General features: G+C 41.6%; 2 protein-coding genes across 2 annotated transcripts; both read right to left on the bottom strand.

The window, feature by feature from the left end:
* Positions 1-1,189: 1,189 nt before the first annotated feature.
* Positions 1,190-5,969, bottom strand: ro60 (Ro60, Y RNA binding protein; the record flags this gene model as incomplete). The annotated part of the gene is made up of 9 exons (XM_080034757.1): positions 5,906-5,969; positions 4,123-4,729; positions 3,184-3,404; positions 2,876-3,022; positions 2,638-2,775; positions 2,425-2,541; positions 2,014-2,130; positions 1,681-1,827; positions 1,190-1,342 (listed from the first exon to the last, which is right to left on the bottom strand). The coding sequence occupies exons 2-9, from the start codon at positions 4,709-4,711 to the stop codon at positions 1,190-1,192; spliced, it is 1,629 nt and encodes a 542-aa protein (XP_079890883.1). The 5' UTR covers positions 4,712-4,729; positions 5,906-5,969.
* Positions 5,970-6,753: 784 nt separating this feature from the next.
* LOC307255426 (regulator of G-protein signaling 21-like) lies at positions 6,754-9,386 on the bottom strand (the record flags this gene model as incomplete). Its single annotated transcript, XM_080034108.1, has 6 exons — positions 9,195-9,386; positions 9,007-9,075; positions 8,842-8,903; positions 8,581-8,747; positions 7,378-7,603; positions 6,754-6,773 (listed from the first exon to the last, which is right to left on the bottom strand). The coding sequence occupies exons 1-6, from the start codon at positions 9,308-9,310 to the stop codon at positions 6,754-6,756; spliced, it is 660 nt and encodes a 219-aa protein (XP_079890234.1). The 5' UTR covers positions 9,311-9,386.
* Positions 9,387-9,895: the final 509 nt, after the last annotated feature.

The raw sequence follows: 9,895 nt of genomic DNA, 5'->3' as shown, positions 1-9,895 counted from the left end.
GTCTGAAGAAATATAAAGCATTGCACTTAAAATCCCCACTGTTACAAGTTGTACAATAATACACTTGATTAATTGTATTCTGGAACTTTCTTACATCAAAAATACAGAATCAATACTTTGCTTGCAGATTCAAATCATGGTAAACAGTTGTTAAACAGCCATGATCTGACATTCCTGGACATAATAATACAGTGAAATCCAAATTGTGATGCATATAATTCAGATTAAAATATGAGAACAAGTCCATTGCTCCAACCTACAGTAAACCGACATACAGTCCAAAACATTGGCATTATCGTTTCACAGAGGAAAATCCCAAATACTCCCCCAAAAATGTATCATCACATTTAAGAGCGCCAACGGTATTTTCTTTTATAGAATTATCCTACAATAGCATAACAGACATCTCAGTTTTAAAACAAAATTGGCAAGTAGGCAACATCTAAAAAGTGCTAAAGGCAAGAGATGTGTAAATGGAATTCTAGATATAGTAAAAAATATATTTTCTGACCAAATAAATAAATCAAATAATTAGGAGATTCTACTTAATGCATTGCAGTTTTCCTAGTTTCGGTGCTTTGTTTGAATTCTTATCTTTTGTACGATATCTGTTAATAACTTATAATACTGCTACAAAAAAACAGAGGGACAGGATGAAAAATTCCATTACCATCACATATCAATCTGCTAAATCCTATATTATAGACACATACAAGAAACAATCCTCCTTAAAATAACCTACAGTTGCACTTAACCTAAAACCCACTGACTCATATACCGTTCCTCTTGCCATCACCTTGCCAAAAATGAGGGGAATGTATCGTTAAATGTGTAAGTGTCTCACAAAGAACCATCAAAGCACTAAACAGCCCATCATCCAGAGCGCTGTCAACACATTAAACTCCTGACAGCATGATATGCAATGACATATCATGTCTTATCGCTTCTTTTTCAAATTCCAGAACAAAATATGCATATAACATTTCCAGAGTGTTGTCCAGCCCGCTGGACACTTTGTCAACAGACTTGTAAGCCACATAATACGTAAAAAGAGAAATTGGAAATGTAATGTCAACATCTTTTGGATAAGTGCCGCTTTAACCTACATGCTGAGTGAGCCACATTGGTCCACTTTGTCCCTTCTTATTGTACTCTAACGGCATCATTCAGAGACAGTCTCAATACTTGGTCAGATCAGATCCTGGGCGAGGTTACGAATGACTGTCAGTGCTCCCAGGTCAAAGCCACAGATGCTCACTAAACCTCTGTCCTCTGTGTCTGCAAGGGCGTGTCCAATGGAAGTCAGCCCACACATCACCAGCTTGGAATTGGCTCCTAATTCCTGTTGAGAAAAGACACATGCAAAACAATTATTTTCGTTTTCTTTATTAATAGCTTTTGTTTTTGTTTTTTTTGTTGCAAAAAACATGTGTTTGTACGCCCATGTTTACTTATAGATTGGCCCTTAATTCTTATATTACTGATGAAACTCCAATTTGGGTTTACAATGTTTAATATAAGTGTATAAAGGAATATCTCCCCTGTTCATCTTATTAATTATGTGCCAATCAAATAGGGAATTCATTTTACCTCATGTTTTCTGCGTGAGCCTATTTTCTAAAACATAGGGAATGATTCAATTACAGCTCTCCCCAATCAGATGTGAATGAATAAATGTACTTGTCTATGCATCTTTAGAGTGTCCACTGGGCTGGCAGTAAACATCCACAGCGGGTTGTTGGTCAGAATGATGAACACATCCACCGCTTTCCCATTCTCCGTGGCCCAAGTGATGGGAAGGGTGCAGTCTGTGCTCCCGCCTGGGATCTGGAACGTACAGTATGGTGGAAAGGTCAGAGCTCAAGAGTAAAATATGTTCAGTGTAGTAGATTGCTACAGGACTAAGAGATATTGAGTAGTCACAGACAGGTTGTAAATTCCCCTTATTCCGACACTACACTGATCAGTAACTATAATTCCTTACTCATTCTTTGATGCTGTGATATGCCTTACCTTCACCAGTTCAAATGTTGCTTGTGCGAGAGTCATGTCAGCAGAGAACGAGCACGGAACCAACGCTCCCTCGGAGTAGGCCAGCACATGTGTGTCTGCTTCTGTCTTTGCAAAAATCTGTGCCAGGCAAAGTTGAAAAGCATGACATAACTATTACAAAAGTGCCTTTCTCATACATGCATACACAATGTCTGTAGACTCCTAGAGGGTCTGTGGATGAAGACAATGGCACGGCTGAAGGAATTTCCCAGGAATCCACAGAATGCATCAACAGACGACCAAAACCTTGACCCAGGCTTTCCTCCAAAGATAGGGAGGCCCCGAGCCCAGCTTACAGACGCAGCTGTTCCAACTGGCAACAAGTTGAACCCACACACTGCATAACTATATCTAGCTCTAGTATGGTCCTACCATGGTGATAGCTGCAGCAGCGACAGCAGTGCTTATTGTCGTCCCCGGGACAATGCTGCTCAGGGATGTGCTCACATCTACTGCCACTACGAAGCGTCCACCCACTGGCTCCACGTTCTGCCAAATAACAATTGTAACAGTTAGTGGTTAAGTGTTTGTGATGCTATTGGTCGTCATTTTCTTTGACGAAAATGTAAAAAAAAAAGGACCTACCGTAAAACTCTTGTAAAAGGCAGCGTCCATTGCTTTGAGGATGCCGTTGTCCGGCTCCCATTTAGTTTTACCCTGAAAGCCTTGGCCTCTTTTGTAGTTTTCCGACGCCAACAGCATGCCGAAAGGGTGGATCTTTGCCTGGGAGGTTACAAGACGGACGTTGAATACTTGAACACTGACTCCCCTTCAAAATGAATAACCCAGCTGCGAATGCGTTGGCAACATCCATGGGCCCTACCTTCTTGAGGGCCGTCTCGCTCTGGAGTCGTTCACAAACAGCTTGTGTTTCTGAACTTCCTGGTTCGAGGATTTTTCTTGACGTCATGTTACCCAGGAGCTTGAGCACTGATTGGAGGGGCATTTCTTTCAACAAAGCTCTCCATACCTACAGGGAAAAAAACAACCACAAACGAACATATTCTTTCTTCATTATCAAGTATATCATTAGTGTAATCTTGATGATGACAGAGACAGCAATGAACGTTATCATCCAGGCTAAATGCTATGACACTCACAATTTTATTTGAAATCATACAAATCCCTCACTTGTTTGGACTTCAGGTGGTCTGTGAGCAGCTGTTCCCTCTCCAGGTTGTGTTCCTCTATTAAAGTGATGACCTCGGTTTGGTCACAGCTGTGCTTGACCTTCTCCACCACCTCCAGATAGGACAGCACTTTGACAACCTCCGCAGAGTTCTCTTTGTCCGAGTACGCAGCCTGGACTTCTTTCCATCCTTTCGTCACATATTTGCTGATCAAGGCAATTGCTGAAAGCACAAAGAGGCGTCCATTAGCCGAGTCCCTCGCGAGTGGCCGTGTGACGTAGGGTTAAAAGCATATATCTTAAAGAGTGTAAGTCAGCGCAGGTTTTTAAAGGGTGTAGCTTGTATTGCTGAGTGAGTTTACTTTCTTTTATACTTTTGTATGTATACTTACCGTTTATCAAATCAAATTTTGAGGCATCATCTTCTCTCATAGATATGGGGTTTTCCAATTGCAGATGCCGATATTTCGAGTGCAGGTCAGCCAATGGCCTTTATATGATGTCGATATCACAGTGTTGTTGTTTTTGTTTGCATTTATCAAAAAACAACAATTTAATAATACCAAATGAGGAACAACCGACTGACCCATTCATCTCTACCTATATTACCTTACTTTGTAATGTTTTTTCAACACTGTGAAAGGGGTCAAATGGTGACTTGTCAGATCTCTATTTTCACACATGCTGCATATTTGTACTTAACTATCCTGCCTTTCAATTTTGCAGTTGTCCTGCCTGTGCTGCACACGTACAAACATCTCTGTATATTGCAGCAAGGGAAAAAGTTACTGAAAATATGACTGTTTCAAGCCCATCTAATGACGAATCACTATTGTATTCACTCCAAGGCTGGGATATACAGTACTGCGAGATGAATGATATTTTAGCACCGACGCCTCCTCGTCATTGCCGTGTATATTTGTGCGTCTGTGTTAACTCACCTTCATTGGCTGGTTTGGTGTGAGAGAGCCTGAGTAGATCCTGGTGCGTCCACCCTTCTCTCTGTTTACACCTGGTGACGGCGGCTGCCAGGCTCATGGGCTCTTGCTGGTTGTACCAGTCGGACACGGCTTTCCTCAGGGCACGGCCCCAGATGCCACACTTCATGCTCTCTCTCAACTCCTTCTTGTATTGGACGAAGGAGAAGAGGTGGGCGGGTTCCCGACACACTTCCTTCAGGGCCTTGAACGCAGCCTGCCTGGTCTTCAGATCAGAGTGCTGGGAGCAAAGAGCCAGGGCGAAGAAGCAAGGGCCCAGTCTGACAGTCCGCTCGTCCTGAGTGAACCTCTTGATCTCCTCCACCACCTCAGCCCCTCTGCCCTCCTGCAGCAGGGAGAGCAGGGCTGTGGCGCTCTCTGCACTGACCTGCCCCTCCTCTCTGGCTGTGTATATGTCTCCCTCCGAGCCATAGCAGAGGAAGCGGCACAGACGGGCTTTGTCGCCGACCTCCCATGGACAACTACCACCTGTTGAGTTCACGGTGTGGTTGAACCTTGAAGATGTGGTAGTACTAGTTCCCAATGGCTCCATGGTAACAGTATTGAAGGCCTGAAACAGAAAAGTGCTGGAATTTTACTAATAAGTAATCACTGCTGGCCACAGTGACTTGGTTGATGCTAAATGAGAGAACCCTTATAACTGTGCCCACACACCAGATCAATCTGACAAACATGATAAAATAATCAGTGGACTATGTTACGCCAGAGTTTATTTTCCCATTCATGAGGCTAGGATCAAGCGGCATGCAAACATTGCAAATCCCTAAAGATAGCCTACTAAAAATGCCATAATTGTGAGCACAAGTTTAACAGCTGTCGAGATCAATGGCCAACCAAGTGAGCCTCAATACACAGAGGATAATGTTGATCTCACCACCAACATCATTTAATCATTGCCTCTGTGTGCTGACAGAAATAACTTAAAAGCCAATTACAGGACATGATGATAAACATGAGACTATACAAGCTACACTGACCCGTTACTACACTGTGTGCAACATCTTTAGGCAAGTTGTATTTTTGAGGATTAATTTTATTATTGAACAACTACAGTGCTCTCGGTCAATCCAAAATGTTAAAGAACCTAAACCTGAATGTTTACGAAAGTAAAAGTGAGGTTTTGTCTTTCTTACGAGAATATATATATATATAGGCTATGTTTTGCTATTATTAGGCAACTATTAGAAAATGGGATGGGAAAATTTTCGTTTTTTTATTTAGCTGCAGAATAATTCTGCATACACATTCTGCACAGTGTATGTTACCGAAGTTAAAGTCAGCTGCCTGCAGGGAAAACATAGTCTGATAAGAGGCAAAATAATTAAGTTCTGCTAATTTAACTAGCAAAAGAGATCAATGCGAAGTTAGTTATCGTTAGCCAGCTGGCTCAGACGATGTTATTATTGTTTTTCATCATTATTAATAGGTGTCTAGTGAGATGTAGCAAACAATTTCCAACCCACTCCCAACGTTTGTCAGCTGCAGCCGCCTAGAAGGCCTAATGTTCGCCATCCGGTTTCCTCAGACCACAAACTAGAGTCCCACATCTGAAGCTCTGTCCCAGCTGGACCCCTCAGAGCTGGGCTAGGCGGCTTCATGCAGCCCGTCAGTGGCTGCCTACCTAACGTCAGCTAGGCTAGCCTTCACTACATTATGTTGGCTCTCCTGCAAACAAACATTCAACATTTGCTCATAATACATAGGCTACATACAATGCAGAACTTACCACAATGTATGTAGACAGTGCTCACGTTTTTGACGTAGCTAAATGCAAAGAGGCCTCCCCTCTGAGCGTCACAGAGATAACCAGGGGAGGGGCCGCGATGGATGCTGGGATTCAGAGTCGCCAACAATCACGCTTTCTCTCTCTCTCTCTCTCTCTCTCTCTCTCTCTCTCTCTCTCTCTCTCTCTCTCTCTCTCTCTCTCTCTCTCTCTCTCTCTCTCTCTCTCTCTCTCTCTCTCTCTCTCTCTCTCTCTCTCTCTCCTATAGGCCAATATTTTTTCGGAAGCTTGGTTCAATAATGAAGCCACACGTTCAAAGCTCTTATAATAGTCTGCAAATCCAACATGCATGATGATGCTTTTGTGCAGTTCATCTCGACTCCAAAACTCCTAAACATGTCTCCCAACAAGCTCACTGAAGAAAAATACTGGCAACATTTTTCATTGAGAAACACACACATTGACCCTCAACCACATCCGACAGAATAAAAAAACACACAAACAACAAGCATTTTTTTTCATTATCAAAACGATTTTTTTTTACTACTTATGATTGAGCAAAGAATAATCGATTCAATAAAAATAAAAAGTATCACAAGTAAAAATTACCATAGAAAAGCAAACAATTATTTTGTATTATGACAGAACAGGTTCCATTTGATTGTTCATTCAGTGTTACTGCTGGTCAGATCTGACTTATTCACAAATAGTCAGGTAATAATATCCTTAATAATAAATATCATTATCATCGATGTCACATTTTTTCATTTGTCACATTTGTCATTGCATTCCGTTATAACATATTTTTATAAAAAATATTGAGACCACTATTTCTAAATGTAATATATGTCCTACATTTTCTCAGTCACCACTGGGTGGCAGTAGCACATCAACGGTAAGAACACAGGACACATTTGTATGACACCTGTAGCACACAGGCTTTCTGTTCAGCTGCAGTGTAACAATGTGTGTAAATTTACAGCAAAATAAAGTCCTGAGTATTTCATTATTGTATGCATTAATTTCAAAATAATTTACATTTTCATAAATATTATATTAGTGCAAACATACAAAAATATACAGCAGTCCTGCAGTCATGTGCATTTGACTAAGAACTTAAAATACTAAGTTGAATGTTCCAGACATTGGTTGTCTTCATTGGAAGAAACATGCAATTGAAAAAAACAAACTATAAAACAGTTTCGCTTTCTGTGATGTGCGTAATTCACTGTTAACCAGATGGCACCTGGTGCAGTATGTTGTCCATTGCACAGACACAGCTTTCAGTATTGTCAGACGTATTACGTGGAAGTGACATTCTGAGGGGAAGGGGCACCGTCTGCACAGTGTCTGTCATGATGCAGTTCCAGAGCAGTCCCCTTCTAAACCATCAACATGCACAATGTCAGTCCTGCTTGTGTGCAAGAGACAGAGATCACTCTGCAGAATGATTGGGTTTGAATCATGGTGTATACGCTCTCCAGTGCTCTTTATCTTCATGGCGTTGCGGTGCTTACCAAGGCCTCTCTGATTAGACGCTGCTTCAAGTAGGACTTTGTATTGCTCCGATTGAATGAAGCGTGGGAAGGAGTCGTTCTCCATCAGGCAGTAGATTTTCCTTTGTGCCGCGACAAAACATGATGGAATTGGATGCTGGAGACTCTGGCTGATTATGTCTCTTGTGCAGAAATCTAAGTTCACCTGCAGAGACATGTTGGGTTATTTGCACATGCTAAAATAACTGAAACCACCTGCATTGTAACCACAGTCGGAAAGTAGTTATTTCAAATGCTGGTTGCTGTGGTCGATGTACAGTAAACATTACAGGGTACTTTAAAGGTGTTAAAGGTGGGCTCAGTGATTCTGGAGAATGCCTTTGGTCAAAATCATTGAATAATCAGAATCTAGGTTCTGTAAACTGGTGTATAAACAAAAGGAATGTAAACCAAATTGGGCCCACCTTGGCTAGCAACATGCCCTTTTAGGCTGTGTATTAACAGTGCATTTTTTTTCCAGCACACACACAGTACAGACAGGTAGCAGATCGTGAGGAGATATTCACTGATTTTGACAAATAGTGATTTTGACTTCAAGCGTGCTCTAGAATCCCTGATTCCACCTATAACTACTTTTTCTAGAAACATTCCTTAAAGATCACATAGTATGCTAAATGCACTTTTTAAATGTGTTCCAACATATCCATGGGTCCACGGTGTGCCTAGAGACTGCCAAAATATTTAAAAAAATAACAATCTCTCCTTTTCTCACTCTCCCCCTTTCTGAAACCCCCACCCCTCCCCCCAATATACTCCAGTCAGAATTCTCCTGTTTCTGACCTCAAAAACTGGAAAGCCAGAAGCTTCCACTGTGCAGCCCACACCCCTATTTCTTATTGGTCCACGGCCCTGACAGACAGAGGGCGAGGCGTATCTGGCTTCGCTTCCGGACAGGGGGTGGGGGGAGCTCAAAGATTGTATATTTACGAGGGGAGCTGCAGCTCTTTTAAAAAAATAGCCATTGTGAGATTAGCTGAACATCAGCATAGTACAATAAATTATCTGAAAGTTTTTTCCAGCAAACAATTAAAGAAAAACGTATTAGGGACCACTAAGACCATATAATATGGTGTATAATAGAACCGAAAAGTGTATAATATGGGAGCTTTAACTTGTTTTTACCTGTTTGGGGGACTCAGTGCTGATGAACTCTTCATAAATACTTGCTGCTCTCCGTGTTAGCTCCTCTGGACTGTCAAAGGCTTTAAACTCCTGACAGGCGAGCCAGAAGTCCAGATTTTCCTCACAGAACTCTGATTTCAGAAAGTCCCAAAATGCCTTTTGTCCACCTTTTCACACAAGAGAAGGTTAACTTCATTACAAAGGAAGTAGTAACCAACCATGATATTAGTTTGGTATTGCTTGAGAGCCGACGGAAATTACGTTTCTGGGAAAGGAGGGTCTTGAGGGATTCTCTTGGAAGGCTTGTTTCATTTGTCTCCTGTCTGCGGATGCAGGAAAAGGGAGGAATTTAGGTTTGTTGACATTTCAATTAAAAGGTTAGACAGCGAAATGTTAACGCAGAGTAGAGTTAAATAGAAGAAAAACCTGTTGATTTTCTTCCATGTCAGTGGACTCTGGATGAAGTTATGTATTCTGGATTTCCATGTGTACTGTCTATACAAGAGAGGATGACAGTATAGGAATATTAAGAAAGGGTACAACCGTCCCAGGTGCATAAAACAAAGAGATTTCAAAATAGGCCTCATTGCATTGCAAATTAGATGCGTACTTACAGCCCCTTCGTGTCCTCGAGGTCCACAGATGTCTCAGAGAACCCATTCACTGTTGAATTTGAATTGTACTTCTCTCCTCTGTGAATTTTAATTGGAAGGTATCTCTCAGTATGCATGATGCCTCACATGGAAATTTCCCTCCGATTTCCAGTCCCATCTCCGACCTCACAGTTCCACCACTGGAACCTGGCTGACTGCCTCTCTCCCTACTGATGAGTGGCATCAAACTGTCTTTCTCCCTGAACTATACAGCCCTCAGCATTTTTGTTTAGCCCCGTGTGTCGTGCTATCTTTAACCTCTGTTGACAAACAGCCAGATTGTTGTTGCGTAATTAGAAGTAGCCGCATGAATAGTCAGAGTGCGTCAAACCTTACGCTCTTCCTTAATATACCACTCCCATCACATTCTCCACAGTGAAGTGCACTGCAAAGGCGGTTTGGTTGGGAGGCATTCCATTGCATTGCGTTAGTTAACTCACTCAGTGAAGTCTCTGCTATTTTTAGTCACAAGTCAAGTGGTCATGATTTTTTTTAAAGCTTTTTCTATTCAATGCCACCACTCCCTGATCACTAAGGCTCATCACATGTCAAGATTTTTTTTTTCTTTTACAATCTTACCTTCTTTAAAGTGCTGTTAAATACATGAAGTCAAGTCACATGAAATGTACAACATTCTAACTGGGTTTTCCTTGAAGACCATG

Source organism: Ammodytes marinus, assembly GCF_949987685.1.
Source record: "Ammodytes marinus genome assembly, chromosome: 9".
Classification (NCBI taxonomy): domain Eukaryota; kingdom Metazoa; phylum Chordata; class Actinopteri; order Uranoscopiformes; family Ammodytidae; genus Ammodytes; species Ammodytes marinus.
This window is presented reverse-complemented; position numbering and strand designations above follow the sequence as displayed.